This window comes from Arvicanthis niloticus, chromosome 7 (genome assembly GCF_011762505.2).
Source record: "Arvicanthis niloticus isolate mArvNil1 chromosome 7, mArvNil1.pat.X, whole genome shotgun sequence".
Taxonomy (NCBI): Eukaryota; Metazoa; Chordata; class Mammalia; order Rodentia; family Muridae; genus Arvicanthis; species Arvicanthis niloticus.
In genome coordinates, this window is record NC_047664.1 from 36,015,874 (window position 1) to 36,034,268 (window position 18,395).

At 50.8% G+C, this 18,395-nt stretch overlaps 1 protein-coding gene across 1 annotated transcript in view; it reads right to left on the reverse strand.

Moving 5' to 3' along the window:
* Zmat5 (zinc finger matrin-type 5) overlaps positions 1-18,395 on the reverse strand; it is a 31,662-nt gene that overhangs the window by 1,298 nt on the left and 11,969 nt on the right. Inside the window, exons 2-5 of the mRNA XM_034509403.2 lie at positions 13,258-13,410; positions 8,056-8,118; positions 6,184-6,264; positions 4,266-4,377 (exon numbers count right to left, since the gene is read on the reverse strand). Of these exons, the coding sequence (XP_034365294.1) occupies positions 4,266-4,377; positions 6,184-6,264; positions 8,056-8,118; positions 13,258-13,384 (383 nt within the window). The 5' untranslated portion in view covers positions 13,385-13,410. The remainder of the gene's footprint in view (positions 1-4,265; positions 4,378-6,183; positions 6,265-8,055; positions 8,119-13,257; positions 13,411-18,395) is intronic.

An 18,395-nucleotide genomic window follows, 5' to 3' on the forward strand; every position in this document is an offset into this window, starting at 1 on the left:
TTCAGGTAAGGCTGAACTATCAGGAAGGGGTCAGCCACACGTCCAGTTTTACAAGCACACAAGCCTCTGAAACAAGGAAAAGCGACAATATACACTGTCCCTGCCCCTTCGGTTCCTTTTATCTCAACTTTCAGGAACTTCCCGGAAGTTCCTAACCATCTTGGGTAGCAAGCAGCCAGCTCTCTGCAGAAAGAGAAGGGCCTGAGCATCCTGGAAGGTACCTGGACATGTCCGGCCTGACGCCTGAGACGTGGTGATGGGGACTACTTGAGAGTTTGCCTGACCACATCCATCCGGCCTGCCCTGAGGCACACCACACCAGAGTAGCCTAGAGAGGAGGTCTTTGCTGGGAGCCCTGAATGCAGCTTCCAAAACTCCCACTGAGAGGACAGGACCCCCTGCTCAGCGGCTTGCTGCTGGCTGACCAGAATGTGCAGAAAGCAGAGAGCGGCTCCTGACATGATTTATGGTGCTGGGGATTTTATAAGCTCCACCAGGCACAGAGAAGACTGGGTGTAGGAGAAACTCCACAGTTGCTGAAGATGTCGGCCAACCTGGGGCTTCCCATGGGGTCACAGTAACGGCTAGGCTCCCCCAGGAAGGAATGGTTTTGGGGAGTTCCTGCCCCCTAAGCCTCAGACCCATTCTCTAAGGAGTGGTTCAGACAGTGTACTGCCTGCTGAGGCTCCTGGCAGGAAAAGGGCAGCCTTCACTAGACCTTGCCAGGACCCTGCTCATGAGGTCACAGGTGTGCAATACTCTTCATGGCCTGCTTGCTCTGTGCACAAGGGCAGCAGCAGCAGCCTGGCATGTCCCCGCTCTGGTCCTTATCAAAAGGAAAGACTTACAGAGGGGAATGTGCAGGACAGAGCGCTGGCCCAGAGAAGGGTGCCTGCGGGAGATTAAGAAGGATAAACGCACAATCAGAAGAGCCAACAATAGGAAGCGTGGACAGCAGCGCCTGGCCGGCCAGGGATTAGCCTGTGCGTCCTGTCCGGCTGAGGCCAGTGGCTCCCTTCTGCAGCTGTCTGCTCTTGGCTGGTTCTTCAGGGTCAAGGCTGAAGAAATGAGCAGACACCAACAAGCTAAGCCTCTCCACCCCCTATTAAGAGTCAGCCTGGCTTTGAAGGGGTTTTCTGCCTGTGGGCGCTGGAGCCCACAGGTTTGAGTGGTGCTAGGTGATCCAGGTACATCCCTGGAGGGAAAAGCATACATACATCCTGAAAGAAAGAGTCCCCAGAAGGGCTCTAAGTGCTGTCAGCCAGGCTAGGGTCCATGTTGCCCTAAATGTGTCTTCATAATCATCATGTCCCAAGGCATTGTTTCTGCATGTAGGCTGAGTAGGGTTCTGCCAGGAGAAGATGAGAGGCCAGTGTCCAGTGTGACCCAAGTAAGGTTAAGAGGTAGCTAGCAGGCTGCATCTCCTTGCACACTAAGCCTTGAGTCTGGGGTCTTCCTAAGAGGACACTGCAATGGGAATCGGGAGGTCTCAGAGGGGTGGTCTGGGGCCAAGGCACCTTCCACAATTAGTGGGGCTATGGTGTGGGGAGGAGCTGCAAAGGCTGCAGAGAACAGCCCAGGGGCAAAGGGAACCCTGCTCCCATAGGGTGCATCTCCAGGATGGGGACAGAATAGGGCACAGAGATGAAGAGGCAGAACACAGAGCTGGAGAGGTTTGTGGAACAGAACGGGGACACATCTCAGAGTAACCCTTCTTTCTCTGCTGGTAACTCCTTTCAAGGCTAGACAAGCTTGCTCTGCCCTGAGAGGAAGTCATCTTGCCTGGAGCCTCAGGAAGTGGGTGCTGAGGCAGAGACAGACAACAGGCAGCTACAGAGAAAAGAAATTCCCTGGAAGTGGTCAGAAGGAAGGTGGCACCGGAACCAGGATTCAGAGTTCTAAGAACCTAAGATAGCACAGATGCATCTTCCCACATTTAGTTACTGCCACTGTCAGCTGAGACCTGGGGCTGCTGGGCCCTTGGCAGCCCTGAACATGGTAGCAGAGGAGCTGGGGGCCCAAGCAGCAGGGCCTTCATGTCTGGCCCAGGTACCTGAGCAAGAAAAGCACACTGCAGAATTGCACAACAGTGTGCCAGGCTCCTTAGATGCCCAGGACCATGTACAGGACACACCATGACCACCAAACCGCATCATCATGTGGCCACCACCTGGAGCAGTGGCTTGGTCTGGTCGATCCTCCTCAGTCCCTCCGTTCTTCCCCCAGTACCCACATCTACACTGAGAATGTCTGTCTGCACCCAGGCAGGCACTGTGGGCTTGCTGTCTACTTATCTGTCTCTCACTCGAGGCCTGATCTTCCTGAGGTATGATCTTCCTGAAGCCTTCTCACTGCCCCTGGGTGCCTAGGCTGTCACTCACTCCCAGGGAGACTACTGAGGCAGAACAGTGGAGTAAGCAGGCGATACATCACAGTTAGCAAGCGGGAAGCTCAGACAGACCCTTCTGATGGGCTCAGAATGAATATTCCATGGCTCTCTGACTAGCATGAACCCTCTTACATAGCAGAAGGAGCCTACGTTCCTAGACATCCCTTTAAATGAGTCCAGAAGAAAGGGGTGTTATATTCCTTATATTCTGTTTAAGTTCTATCTGTAGCCGGGCGGTGGTGGCACATACCTTTAATCCCAGCACTTGGGAGGCAGAGGCAGGCGGATTTCTGAGTTCGAGGCCACCCTGGTCTACAGAGTGAGTTCCAGGACAGCCAGGGCTACACAGAGAAACCCTGTCTCGAAAAACCAAAAAAAAAAAAAAAAAAAGTTCTATCTGTAGTGTGTGTGTGTGTGTGTGTGTGTGTGTGTGTAATTTGTTTTTTGTTTGTTTGCTATTTAAGATGGGTTTCTCCATGTAGCCTTGCTGTCTTAGAACTCACTCTGTAGACCATGCCTGCCTCTGCCTCCTGAGTGCTGGGATTAAAGGTCCCACCACCATCTGGCTGTACTTTATATGTATGTGGGTGCTGGGAATTGAACTTAGAACCTCTGGAAGAGCAGCCAGTGCTCTTAACTGCTGAGCCATCTCTCCAGCCCTGTACTATATATTTTTAAAGTGGAGATAGAGATGCAGGGCACAGGTTAAGTTGGGAGCACTGGGTATTCTTACAGATGATTTGGATTTGATTTCCAGCCCCAACATGGCAGCTCACAACGCTCTGTAACTCCAGTTCAAGGGGATCTGACGCCCTCTTCTGGCTTCCACAGGCACTGCATGCACATGGTGCACAGACAAATATGCAGGCAAAGCACCCATGCACATAACAATGCAGCCACTGTTTTTTGTTTTGTTTTGTTTTTTTTAAAGGTAAAATTCAGAGCAGGTCAATGGCATAGCAGAGGCTGGAGACACAGCTCCATGGGTGAAAGTGCTGCAGCCAAGACACCAGACCTGGAACCCATATAGTGGAAAGGGAAAACTGACTCCAGAAAGCTGTCCTCGACTCACCTGCATGCCGTTGAGTGTGCGCGTGGGTGTGCGTGTGCGTGCCTGTGTGAGTGTGTGTGCATGTGCATACCTCCTCTCAAATACATTTAAAAACATTAAATAACAACACTAATCCCTTTCCTCGGGGACAAGAAGCTCAGCAGGTACCCTGTGGCAGAGCCCAGAGGAAAGTTTTCATTCCACAGAATGTCTGACACCCTTACCAGAGCTAAGCCACTGTCCCTTGGGGCCACGGAGATACTTGGAGTCTGAAAATCAGGAGCACTGTATACAAAGCCACGCACAGCTTTCACATTCAGCCTTAGCCCTTCTTCCTCCTCTACCCTGGCCCTGTTTTTGGCTAATACCATGTGGCTACAGAAGCTCCTACCCCACCCCTGTGCATCTGTCTGATGACGTGAAGTGTGGGCTGTGTCCTGACTCTCCAAAGAGAGGAGAGCACATGGCCATGCGTTAGGAGTTCCTGGCTCAGCACATTCCTGGTATAAGAAGAGGGGATGGCTATTTCAGAGCATCCAGAGTCCCAGGGATTCAGTGAGATAATGACCTTGTTGTCTCTTGAGTTTCTGCTTTTACAGAGCCCTACAGGGGACTGTGAGCCAGGTACGCAGGGAGCTTGGCTGCCATAGGTCCCCACTGACCTTTAGTCACGGCTAAGTAAGGAGTCACATCTGTTTCCAGGAAACTCCGTAGTGGGGTTCATGGTTGGTCCCTGGGCCCAGGCAGTTCACATAGATGCCTCTGCTTCCCCCAAAGGACAGGCAGCTCCCAGAAGGAAAGAAGGGATAGTCCTGGAGCCCGTACCTGCTACTTGGGGCCGAGCTTAGCCTCTTAGCTCTCTTCTCCAGCCAGTCCTCCAGGTGGCCCTCAGGAAGCTCAGCAGTCTCCAGCGGCCATTCTCTGGCCCGCCTCTCCTCTGTGGAGGACAAAGTGACAAGGAAGGGTGAGGGTCAACCGTCCTGGCCTAAATCTCACTCTTCTGCAGAGCAGCAGGTGCTGGGAAAGCCCTGGGATGATGTATGCTCTGTCAGGAGGAAGTGGGCCAGTAGGTCAGGATCAGAGCCACAGGTATGACCCCTTCATTCCACTCAACTAGCTCCCCAGATCCTCTGTGCACAGTGACCTAGTGCTCTAAGCCTTGTTCTGCTCCCTGTCAAACAGACATTCTAGCTATCTCCAAGCCTTGGGAAGCTCGAAGCAGGATAATGAACACAGAGCTTCACTCTCAAGAGGGGTTTACATTGGGGATGTAGGAGGCAATGTGGACTGTAGGATAGGGTTGTACATGCCAGGTCTCTGACCCTAGGCAAGGTAATAATGAGTCTCAGTTTCCTGGTTTTTCTACTCACTGTACTAAAAAATAAGCAAGAATGGAAAGAACTCATACATGCTGGGTGAGAGAGAGCTAGGGTGTCAGGCTCTGAGCAATGTATATGAGCACACCATTGCTGTCTTCAGACACACCAGAAGAGGGAATCAGATCCCATTACAGATGGTTGGGAGCTACCATGTGGCTGCTCTTAACCACTGAGCCATCTCTCCAGCCCTGTGGAATGGGGGGAGGGGGCCTTGAACCAGGGGAAAATGAACTGGTGGATCCATATTGACTCTGGAGTAGGCTCTGCACCGACCACACTACATAGGCATTCTCTCACCCATCTCCACAGTTACTCAGATGCCAAGGTTACAGGGGAGCTGACGAAACCAGAAGCACTTAAACTGTCAGCTGCCCCAGGCCTCATCTTAGCTTTGATTCCATTGAACCCTGCCTCCTGCTCAAGGCCCAGGGCCTGTGTTCCCTCCAGTGTGAGCCAACCATTCATTTCCTGACAGTAAATGTGTGGCCAAGAGCTGGAAGCTGGAGGCTGCAACTGCCAGGACTCTGGCTGGCCCCATGAGGCCTCACGTCTGCCCCTGGAAAGCTCCTGGAAACCCTATGTAGTGGCAGCCTGCAGGTCCTTCTGCCTGAGAGCTGGCTCATTTTCTCTACCTGTTCAATAAGGTGCTACAGGTGACAGTGAGGAGCATCCAAGGGGAACCTCCTCGTCTGTAGTTGGGAACAGGTAGTGAGTTCCAAGGCAGCCGTGCCAGCTTTCCCGGAAGTCACAATGAACAGGCTGAACTCAGCACAGGCAGTGCTTGCTTTTTTTGGGGGAAGGGGGGTGAGGGGCAGGTCTCGGGTATTCAGGTTTGAACTAGCTATGTGGTTCAAGTTCAGGAGGCCAACCTTAAACTCCAGATCCTCCTGCCTCCATCTTTCAAGTCTAAGATGACTTGTGTGTGTCAAGCCCAGTGGGGAAATATTGTTTGCAGTCTTTGTCCACATAGTGTGTAGGATACTTGCCTGGTGCTGAATAAGGACTCTTGTGTTGCCTGACTGCAGGAGAAGGAGGAGGGGGAGGGGAAGGGAGAGGGAGAGGGAGGGGAAGGGAGGTAAGTAAGCATCCAGGAACAACAGAGACTAGTGAGGGGGCAGAAGGTGAGCTGAAGGCATACCTTCAGGGTCCTGGGAAAAAGCCACATGTGCTTCACTTCCAAGGGACACAGCCCTGTTCCTGATGCCCACCCAATTGGAAGGTTTGGGTATTCTCCATCGGCCTGGGCAGTCCTTGGTTACACAATACATGCCAGTAAGGGAGAATGTGGGCTGGCACAGAGCAGCTTCCTGGTATTAGAGCCTCTCCCGTCCCCACCGGCCGATCCTGCTTCACTTCTTACGTACCCTCCACCTGGATGCTCAGCTCCTGCAGATCTTGCTCTGACATGTGGGAAAATCGGCAGTTGGAGCCAAAGTCGCACTGGCCTGCAATGGGAAGACAGTCTCTGCTCAGGAAAGTTCTGCTGCAGCTGAGGGCACTCTGACAGACAGGTCTCAGGGTTTTAGGGCAGGACTTTAGGATTTAGAGTAGCAGCTCCAGCCTGGAACAAAAAAATCAGACTCTCTCTGGCCCAACTCACACTCAGCAGCCTGAGGTGCCAGCCGGCCCACTGAGCATCAGGACTCCTTGAGAGGCCAGCTGAAGCTTGTCAGTGCTGGGCCACACAGGCATGAGCAGGGCATCCTTATCACCAGCCCGTGCTATGGAGCTAGTACCCGTGGGGCTCAGTGGGCTACATGTAGATTCCTGAGAGGCTCATGCTTCCTCTCTAGTCTAGGCCACCATACACCCTGCACCCCTACCTGGCACTCTGGCAGCTCACTTGGCTTGTACAAGCAGCTGGACTGCTCCTCAGAGAACTTGGAGGCATCTTTGCCAAGGAGAAGTCAGTTCGAATGACTTTCCCGTGATCAATCAAGGACTCTGAAGTATGTCTTTAGAACTTACAGACCAGTGGTGTCCTCAGCTGGGATAACCACCAGCAGCACACATATACCAAGGCCAAGTCTGCAGAAGGAAGAGGGGTCTGACCTGCAGGCTTGCCGGCCGCTGGTCAGGCAGCTGTCTCCTGAGGCCCAGCTTTCCTAGTCCAACAGGTGCCTGCCCCTGTAAGCTCCTGCATACACGATGTGAGTCCTTGTGGTTTCCATCTTTGGTTGCCAGTGCCTTAGGAGTACACAGGCCCCCAGAACAGCACAGAGACTAATTATTCCACAGTCGCCTGATCTTCCACCCTTAACTGTGTCTCTGCTTCCCTCAATGACTGATATCTTTATTTCTTTTTTGAAATATATATTCTTGGGCTGGAGAGAGGCTCAGCGGTTAAGAGCGCTGACTGCTCTTCCAGAGGTCGAGTTCAATTCCCAGCAACCACATGGTGGCTCATAACCATCTGTGATGGGGTCTGATGCCCTCTTCTGGTGTGTCTGAAGACAGCAACAGTGTACTTATCACATATATAAAATAAATAAATAAATCTTAAATATAAATATATATATTCTTTTTTCTAAACACATGGCTTGCTACATAGCCTTGACTAGGATTTAATTTTTTTTGTGTGTGTTTGTTTTTTTGAGACAGGGTTTCTCTGTGTAGCCCTGGCTTTCCTGGAACTCAGTCTGTAGACCAGGCTGGCCTTGAACTAACAGAAATCAACCTGCCTCTGCCTCCGAGTGCCTGGATTAAAGGCGTGCGCCACCACCACCCTGGCAGAAGCACAGAGCCAGGGTGAGCTTGAATTCTTAACGCTTGTGCCTTTGCCTCCCAAGTGAAGATAGGCAAGCACTGCTACACCGGTCCTGTACTCATGTTCTTATGAGCAGAGTATTAAGCCCTCAAAGGAACACCTAGCATATGTGCTTCTGACTCTGAGCTTGTGATTCTAGACCTCTTCCCATCTCTGCCTGCTGGGAAGGAAGGCAAGGAGATCATGCTCCCTGGCTAACTTAACCAGCTGGTCTATGATCTCATTAGTGTTCCCTGGCTTATGTTCCCAAGGGCTTCTTATTCTAGGTAAGCCAATAAAATCATCTTCTACATCTGAGGGTCTCCCTAGCTGAGAAGATATTCCTAGAGATGTTTCAACTGACCAGTCAGCTAAAGCCAAGACTACAAGTGGTTCAGGATGATGGCAGGGACTGGGGGAAACACTACAGGGTGCCACGCAGGCCAGACAAGATGATGCTTCTCTGTCAGGACCAGGGCTGAGCACTTACCTGTCAGCAGAAACTTCCTGCAGGGTCGCTTGTTCTGTTCATCCAGCAAGATGGCAGCTGCATCTGGAAGAGAAGGCTGGGTTCAGACGATTTCACCCAGGAGGCAGAGCCTCAGAAGTGTGACATCAGTGGTACACAGTCCTAAGAAGAGAGCTCTCTATCTATGGGGGAGTGTAAGCTGGGGTTGGCCACAGTAGGTAGAGATGGTGGACAGAGGGGTTCAAACTGAGGTGACCTCCACTCCTTACACCCCCTCAGGACCAGCTAAGACTACGAGGCAGCTTGAGGCTAGAGGCTAGAGGCTCTGAGTTGCAGGTTGTCTGTATAATGTGTTTGGGTGGTGAGGTTTATTTGAAAAATCTAGCACCACAGGACCTCTGCGTACTTTGTACAAGCCTATGAGCAGAGTCACAGAGCACACACATGTCCTACTCCATGGCAGGCCACATGTACAATGGTGACCTACCACCTAGTGATGTCATGACTGTTCTAGTTGGTGACAGCCACACAACAATGTGTCCTTGTTATTAAGTGACACATAGTATTTCACCATGAAAAACTTTTCTCAAAGTCCTGATACACAGGATGGTGCTTCCTTCCTTCCTCCCCCCACCCCCCACCCCCCGGGGCCTAGGGATGGCTTGCAGAGGGAGGCTGTGACCCCCACTCTTCATTTCTCCTGGCATCAGTGGTGGAGACTCAAAGCCACACCAGCCACACCCTGTACAGGACTTCCCAGCGTTATTCTGGATGTTCCTTCTCTACTCTGGCTTCTAATTTTGTCTTTCTTTATTCTCATCACACAGTTATGGTTTTAAATTTGTGTGCTTCTCAGCAGGAAAGGTACCAATCAGTCAAAACTCTGTGAGTAGGCCAGGCATGGCGGTGCACACCTACAGTCCTTGCTACTCAGAAGGGTGACATAGGACTGTTCCAGAATAAAAGGTCAAGGTCAGCTTAGGTCTGGATAGCCAGATCCTCCCCTCCCCTCCCCTCCCCTCCCCTCCCCTCCCCTCCCCTCCCCTCCCCTCCCCTCCCCTCCCCTCCCCTCCCTTCTTTCCCTTCCCTTTCTTTTCTTTTCTTTTCTTTTCTTTTTTTTTTTTTAAGACAGGGTTTCTCTGTGCAGCCCTGGCTGGCCTCAAACTCAGAGGTTCCCCTGTCTCTGCCTCCTGAGTATTGGGATCAAAGGTGTTCATCCAGCAAGATCCTGTTTCAAAACAAACAAACAAAAAAATCTGAATAAAGTAGGTAGGCCTGACCTCAGAGGCCCTTCTATCTACCCTGGACAAGAAGAAAGGTAGGCTGGACACTTGACCACACCTTTCTGAAGGCCATGGGCTCTTCAGAGTGCATATGGCCACAGGAAGCTGCTGTCTTTCCAGCTCTGTTTTTCCCTTGTAAAGGGAGGAAAGTCCCCAGCTGGCAGGGCTGCTGTGCAAGCTTACTAGGACAATGGATGGGGAGCCCTTGAGAGGCTGGTGGCAATCCTGCTGGTACCTTAGAATCACAGGGCATGGGCAGCCTTGGTACCTTCCTTTCCCAAGTAGACACGGTTGCCCCTCCTGACAAGACTGTTGTACAGTGCTAACAGCACCATCCTGCAGAGGTAGGGGCTGAGCCTGAGGCAGGCAATGAGCTGCACAGGGTATGCGGTCAGGGAGCAGCAGCCCTTGCCCTGCACTGTGGTGTGAGTTTAGAGCCCTGCTCTTTCAGTGACTGCTCTCAGGTGGTCAGGTAAGTAACAGTGCTATGGGGACAGTTCCTTGCAGAACAGCAAGTGGATATCAGGGCAGAAGTCATCAGGGAGATGGCATCAGAGAATTCATGCAGTGGGAGGCCGCTAGGTTGGAGAACTAGCTATCTATCACTGGGACTACAGACACTAATGGCCTACCTTCTCCTGGGCCTAGTACCACTGAGGCTGGTTGGAGGGCTGAGCCTGGATCCCAGCCCAGGGGCCCTGAGTGGATGGCTGAGTGTGGGAGAATCCCATGCTACATAGCCTCTGGCTGGTGTTATCTCCACCCAACTCACTTCAGAAGCATGAGGTAGCTGTGATAATGCATGGGCAATCAATCTACTCCTCTCAGGTTCTCTGTAGTCCAGACGGCCTTGAACTTATGATCCTTCCGAGTCAGCCCCTGTGGGGCTGGGATCACAGGCCTGGATCTCCAGCTGTGAGTCTCAGGTTCACCTGTATGTTGTTCCCTCTGTGGGCAGGATTTCACTATGAAGCCCTGGCTGGCTCTGGATTCACTGTTGCTCTGGCTACCTCAAACTCTTTATTCTCCTGCCTCAACTTCCCGGGTGCTAGGATTATACAATACGTGCACATTTCCCAGTTCTATTTTAATTCCTCCAATAGGGATTATAATAGCTAAAAATCCCTCAGTGCCTCTGAAGGACTGCAGACAGACCTGCAGCAGCCCAGGCCTACTCAGAGAAGCTGTGCTCCTCGACCTGACATGTAATGCTCTTTGTGACCTGAAGACTTGAGTTTCATACCTAGAACCCGCATGGTTGAATAAAACCGATTCCCACAAGTTGTCTGCACATACGCACACATGCATGCACTCACTCATGCACACACAAATAAATGTAGTAAGAAACTCATACAGCACTGCATAAAAAGCAAGCCCTGCTTTATCCACCCTGAACCTTCAAAGGCTGGCTGTGAGCTAGTACTACCAGGCACTCACTCAGCAGTGGCTGAGTAACTACGCTCATGAGACATAGGGCCTGAGGTCCATGCTTTTGGAGATATACAGACATCGGTCCTACTTCATATACCCTTCTGTGCTAGTCACCATGGGACTACTGTGCTCCCTCCACTGTTGTTATGTCTTCTTACATACAATGAAATTAGGCCCACGTGCTCAGGGACTGACAGGCAGCTGGTCTTCAGGGCCTGGGCGTGTCCTAACCATGGCCCATGGCACACCATGCTGGAGGGCTGGGGGATTTGTCTGAAGGGACAGAATAGTGCTGAGTGAAGCCTCAGCTCTAGGCAACATGCACAGTGCCTCTTGGGGTCTGCAGAGCTGCTGGGATTAGGCAAGGGCTGCTCCTCAAGGGAGGTTCCTGAGGAAGTAGAGAGAGCTCATGTGCCAGCCTAGCCACCAGCAGCCAGAGACCCTGGGTGCTCCATATTTAAAGCCATCCTCTATAAGTGGGGGCTCCTAGCCACACAGAGCTGCTCAAAGGACAGTGTGTAGTCCTGACGAGGGAGGGGGCTCATGGTGTCCCCCCTTTCCCCTTTCTGTAAGGACTAGGAAGACCTTTGCTGCTCAGCCCTGAACCCAGGGCATGGGACTAGGAGCCAATGCCAAGATGATCTTGGCCCAGGTGATACCAGATTAGTCTTCACCGGATCTGGGAGACAGGAGGCCTTGCCTGATGCCAGGTTTCTGAGAAGCCCCATTGTTCCAGAATTCCCACCCTACCTCCACTCTCAGTGCCTGACGTCACAACTATGCTGGTGGGTCTTCCCTCACAGAGACTTCTCCCTCTGTGAAGTCTCTGAGCCTTGCTTTCCTCACCTGAAATAGGGCAGCATCTGAGAGATTTAAATATGCCATAGTGACTTCCAGGAGAGCCAGGCTACAGAGTGAAACTCTGTGTCTTTAAAACAAATGACTAACCATGGCTGGTCCCAACCCCCAACCCTGAAACCTGCATGTGGATATGCTGTCAGAGAATCAGTGTTGTTCCGACTGAGATGAAGTCTTGCAGTATTCCAGGCTGGCTTCAAACTCCTAGACGTGTCAGGTTTAGTGACTCATGATATGATACTACACTTAAGAGGCTGAGGCAGGAGTACTGCTGCAGGTCAAGGCCAGCCTGGGCTACATAGTGAGTTCCAGGTTCCAGGTCACCTTATGCTGGAGTAAGATCCAGTTTAAAAAGACAAAACCAAACCCTGCCGCCTCAAGCGATCTTGCTTCCTAAGTAGCATCTCCACGCTGCTAAGCTTCACTTTCTTTAAAGGTTCCTAGATAATATGAGTACAGTCAGGGTTGAGAGCCACTAATGGCTTCCCCTTTCCTGCCTTCTTAGCTGCTAAGACTCAGTTTAGCTCTGAGTCCTGCCCTACTCCAGCTCTGAACCTGGAGTGTACAGACACTACACACCTCATCCAGGAACTCCTGGTCCATGGCAGCCACAAGGCCAATCTGTGCCTTTCAACTGGCTCAGTACAGCTCCCACCCATGGCTGTTTATTGAGACAGGCCCTGTGTGGAAGCTGCCCACCTCAGCTCATCAAGTCATTCCAGAGTGGAGAAGCCTTTCCTCAAGGGCCCAGCCTTCCTTCCAGCAGAAGAACTGTTCGGCACCTCTGTGCCCATCATTGAATACCCACTTCCCACATCCGACTGTAGCCAGGAGCGTTCTCCACAAGGCCACCCTAGAGATCAGGCCACTTCCCACAGTCAGCTTCAGCTCCCCCATGCTTCTTTTAAAGGCTGTACCCTCTCCCCCTGCTCCCAGAAGCTGTCAGAAGTTTCCCTGTATTTCAGCCAGTGGCTCAAAGACTAATTCCCCAAAGAGGGCTCTTCTGATTCACAGTATCTCTTAGGCAGTCCATGGTAGGCAGAACCCAGAATTCTTGGTCACGTGGCTAGGGAAGGAATCACCACCCTGGCCAACTCCTCCCTCTATTCTTTCTTTGACTTGCTGGCTTGCAGTGCTGGAAATCACATACAAGGTCTTCTGCATGCTAGGCAGACAATCCAACCCTGAGTTATACCCCAGCCTTTGGCCTTGCTGTTGTTTTTTTAAACACAAGGTCTCATTATGTAACCCTGGCTAGATAGCAGCTCACTATGAAGACCAGGCTAGCCTCACCTTAAACTCCTCTACCTCCTGAATGCTTCAAACACGCACAGCCCACACACAATTAAAAGAAGATAGATTGAAGAGAAGATTTGGTGGTTAGGAGCACTTGTTGCTCTTGGAGAAGACCTGGGTTCAGTTTGCAGCACCTATATCATGGTTCCCAACTGTCCCTAACTCCAGCTACAGAGCATTTGACACCTTCTTCTGACTTGGCACCAAGCACACATGTGGTGTACTTACACACATGCAAGCAAACACTTATATACATAAAATAAAAATAAACATAAGAAAAACAGTCCATCCAAGACAGAAGGGAAGGTCGGGGTGCAGGCCTCAGGAGTCCGCCTCCAAGCCTGTGAGCACGCACCTCGGAACATGTCATACCACACCTTCTTGGCCTTGAGGTGCTGCAGCCCATTTAGGTGCTTCTTTCGGTTGTGCAGGTTATCCTGGAAGGAGCGGTCACAGTAATCACAGAAGTAGCGCTTCCCCATGGCACCTCTACCAGATGCTGGGGCCCCTGCAAAGGCACAAAACACTTGATCAGACCATTAAAGAAAACTTCATGCACCAAAGCTCTGGGCACAAGGCCCTCAACTGAGCACTGCAAGCCAGGCCTGGTCTGTGGCTTTCCTTCACCGGCCGGCTTCCTGTGGAGTCTGTAGAGCTGACAATTAGGAGTAAGAGGCCTCATTGTATAAGGACCTTACACTTCTGCTGTCCCCAACACTGACCAGCCCAGCTAAAACTTCAGAGTATGAGGCCCAAGTTTGGAGATTTATTTCTGTAAGTTTCTAGGTAATTCTAATAGTGGACAGGCTGGAGGACCATCACCATAAGCCCTCTGGCTAGCCTCCTGTGTCCCCATCACACCTGGGATCTCCTGTGTTCTCTCCTGCTTAGGTCTTCTCTGCTCCTCTCACGTGCCAGACATTTGGCTGCCTCCTTGCCTTTGTACTTGCTGCCCTTGGGCCTGGATGCTGTCCCTCGGATACTATCACAGGCTCACACGCAGTCCTTCGATCTTTGCTACCTTCTTAGTAATCTACTGTGACTACAGTATCTGAACTCCACCACTGTGTCTGAGCACACAGGATCCTCTTCAGTTCTCGACACTCCCTGTTTTATTTTTCCTCATAGCACGTATCTCCTCTAGAGCAATGAATCGCTTGTTATGCTTCTGCCTTTCTTCTCCAACAAGAATATAAATTCACAAAGGCAAGTATAGTTTGCTGTTTTTGAGGTGCCCTAGCACCTGAATGGTACTTGGGATAGAGTAGACAATCAAGCCTCTGCAGAATAAATTAAAGAGTTACCACGTTTCTTTAGGATGACTGGGACTCAGAGGGAGGAAGTGATTTGCCTAACGCCATGCAGCTGGTAAGCAGAAAGCACATTCAGGTCCCCTAAAAATTCTGTTATCAAGTGTCCTCCCCCTCCAGCTAGCTCAGTGCTCAGGGAAGCCAGAGAGTTCCACAGCAGGTGCTGACAGCTTCCTGAGGAGACTACTGAATCTCGGGGGGGGGGGGGGGGGGGAGGTTCCCAGCCAGCATCAGATGGAAATGTCTTCAGGCCCTCAGCAACAGCCACCACTCCCATGCCAGGAGTCTGGAGCCTGAGGTGGGTAGTGATTCCGTTACTATCACAGCCAAGCCTTGGGAGCCACACAGAGAGACCCGCAAAGACTGAGGCTGAGCAACCTCACGGTGACTGGGACGGAGCAGGGTCCTGAGGCCACCAGAAAGATGGGAATGAGGAAGTGAGATGGAACTTCCCTGAGGTTACAAGGTAGCTGCCTGGAGCAGCAGAAGCCCCAGACTGCCAAGTACCTGGCAAACAAGGCTGACTCTGGGAGCCAATCCACAGAGCAAACAGATGGGGGAAACACACCTCAGGAGGGAGGGACTGGGGAGAGAAGGAGAGACAAACAATTTCCCTGGATGGTTCAGGCAGCCAAGCAGGCTGATGAAGAAAGTTGCTCCTGCAGCAGACAGGGATGGCAGCCATTAAGTCAGGGGCTGTAATGGGATCAGGAACAGCTAGTCATTCCAAATGAAAACGTATAAAACCTCTCTTCTCCCATTACTTCCGAGAAACTGCATCCCAGACACGAGGACTTGATCTATTAAATTTGGCAGCTCTAATGCACCCCGTCTTGCCAATAAACTTATAGGAATTGGATTGAAATTGTAAGAGATGAACGCTTAACGGCCGAGTGCTTAACCAAGCCATTCACGAAGCTTGAAGCTCCAAGGAGCTGCTGGCTCTGGAGAGTAATGGGAAAAGGAGGGGCAGAGGAAGGTATCCCTCTGGGAGACTGACGTGGAACAGTGGTTTTGCAACAGACTGAGCTGGACAAAACCTCAGGGCACTGAGAAACCAGCTGTGTGATCCTGTGCGAGTCACTGTCCCTTCTTGACCTGTATGTTTTACCGTGTGCATATGAGGCGATGGATGAGAACCATCAGCTATTGGCTCAGGAGCAGTGTAAAGAAACATGCGAATGCACATCGGCATGCTAAGGTTGGGCTGCAGCTCAGTTGCAGAGCATGTGGCAATGGGCTCAACCGCCAGCACCATAGATAAAAGGATTATGAACTGAAACCAGCACTCATTCGTAGCGTCAAGAGCTCAGGGAGCATCACTGGAGCTGTGGTCCTGAGCTAAGAGCTCTACCTGCATCCTCCACGTGCATGCACTCTTGGCATGGGTGCATGAGATGCCATGAGACTTCAGGGTAAGGGCACTGAGGTCCCAAAAGTAAAGTAACCTAGTCAAGGTCACACCATAAGAAGGCAGCTGAGCTGGGTCTGCACTGCTAACCCCTGAAGTCTCCACCAAATCATGCTGACACTGCACTATTCACTCACCACACCATGCTGGCCCCTTTGAAACCCAAAAAATCCCAGCACTTGGGAGGCAGAGGCAGGTGGATTTCTGAGTTCGAGGCCAGCCTGGTCTACAGAGTGAGTTCCAGGACAGCCAGGGCTACACAGAGAAACCCTGTCTCGAAAAACCAAAAAAAAACAAAAAACAAAAACAAACAAACAAACAAACAAAAAAACAAAAACAAACAAACAAACAAAAAAAACCCAAAAACAAAAAAACAAAACAAAACAAAAAAAACCCAAAATGTATATACTAAAACCTACTTACTTATGAATGAGACACTAAGGATTAAAGAGGTACCATGAAGCTCCCTGGTCACAGAACATTTTCAGAGTAGGAAAACCTCTATTTATACTATTGCAAACATTAGCCCAGGAGGAAATCTAGGCCACATGCCTCTCTGCCTGCCTGTTCAGCCACACTAGAAACCAAATAAGCCCCAGTGGCGCAGGCTCTGTTTATGTGATCGCTCCCCCATACACATGTACATGGTAGCAAACCTTCATGAACCTCAGCTAAGAGCCAGAGCTACCTATACCCTCCTCTGGCTACTCTAGAGAAGTGTACAGCTGTGTCAGGTGAAGCTGGGGCTGTCACTTGCCCTCCGAGGGCCCCATTGCGCAGTGGCAGGAGAGTGGTCAAACCAGGCAATCTCTAAGGACCTCTGTAGTCTGATATTTATCGGTGAGATAAGAAGGCACCCACAGCAGTGCCATTACTCAAGTGTCACTAGCTCCAGGCCCTGTTATCCTAGTTTGTAGGAATGTTATGTGGGGTAAGGGGTAAGAGCTGGGCTCCAGAGTTCAAGTCTAAATTTAAATCCAGGGCTACTGCTTTCTAGCTCTGGTCTGAACAGTCTTTTGACTTCTGACTCTGTTTCCTGTGCAAGCAGGGACATTGGGTAGCTGTGAGCATCAGAGCATTCATGTTTGCACCAAACACAGCACCAAACCCATATAAGCCCTCATAAAACCCTGGATGTCTCTTTCCCTTCTACCCCCTCACTCTCTCTCCCTACATGGTCCCTGCTTTCTCCTCTCTCTTTCTGTCTGTCTCCATCCCCTTTCTCTCTCTGCCTTGACTCCTTTTCCTACACGCCCCCTTCCCATGTCACAAACTAACTTAATTTTATACTAAAAACAAAACCAAAAACAACAACAACAAACCCTGGCTGTCAATACTACCATTATTACAGGCCTGCTGAAACTGGATTATCAGTGTCCAAGTGACCCCTTGAATTAGCCAGTTTACATTCCAGATAAGGCAAGTAAGTCTAAGAGAGAACCAGAGAGCTACTAAAGTCCACAGCACAGAAGGCACAAGTGGGACTGGATCTTCAGCCCGACAGACCAGACTCCCACACTATACTTGCCACAGCCTTCACTGCCCAGGGAGAACAGTAAACACTAGTGTTTTTCACTTCTCTCTCAGGCTTGTCCCCACAACCAGGTGCTCAAAGCTATGCGTTGGCAGGAGCTGGCCTTTAGCAAGGCGACCTCTCCAGACAAGAAGGTCTAGGCTCCTGATCCAACTGCCTCCCACTAAGGGCTTGGGCAGCCTGCAAAACCTCTTAGCCAGGTACAGCATCTTGCCACACTGTAAACAGAAACACTCATGCCATAGCCAGGCGTCCTTGACCCTGAGCTATCAGAAGGGGGACAGCTGGAGTGTCTATGGTGGGGAAGATAGCAGCATGAGGTACTGACTAAGCTGGCCTTCTCCACTTCTCCACCATGAGTCATCCTCCTCTTCAGCAGTGTGAGCTAGACCCTGTCCAGAACACAGAATGATCCAGCCCCTTCCCCACCAGGAACACAGGTGGTACCACCAACCCACTCCCAGGGACCACATCCATGGCTATCACACTATCTGCTGGCTCCCCAGAATTTGACCAGAGGCCAGGGCTGGCTATTCATGGCTAAGGAGCAATGGAAGATAGTGAGACACCCTCTGGGACCGTACAGCAGATTCTAATGCTAACAACCTCGGCAAAGTTATTCCATGTACTGAGTATGCCCTTAGCTATAAAACCAGGGTCCCACAGCTAAGCTGCTGAGGCCTTACAAGGTAGCACAATGGCCCTTCAGCATCCACAAACGATGGGCTCTAGGACCCTCATGGATATCACCTTGCTTGGCTCATCCTTTATATAAAATGCCACAGAATTTGCATCTAACCCACATACAGCCTCTTGTATATTTTAAATCATCTCAAGAGTATTTATAATACCCAGTAAATGTAAATGTTATGGATACAGTTATGTTATTGTATTGTTTAGGGAATGTCAAAAAATATACATATTCAGAACTTTGTTTGTGTTTTGAGACACAATTTCTCTGTGTAATCCTGGTTGTCCTGGAACTCACTTTGTAGACCAGGTTAGCCTCAAACTCTACCTGCTTCTGCCTCTTAAGTGCCAGGATTAAAGGTGTGCACCTGCGCCACCACACGAGGCTACTTTTTGAAAACTGCAGTCAAATTCAACGCTAGAGGATGCTGATACACCGTTAGCATGCAGGGCTATTCTTTTGTAGGCCGCCTTCCCCATAGAACACAGACTCAAGGGCAAGGAACTCTGTCTAACCCACCATTGCTCCCAATTGCCGAGAACACAGT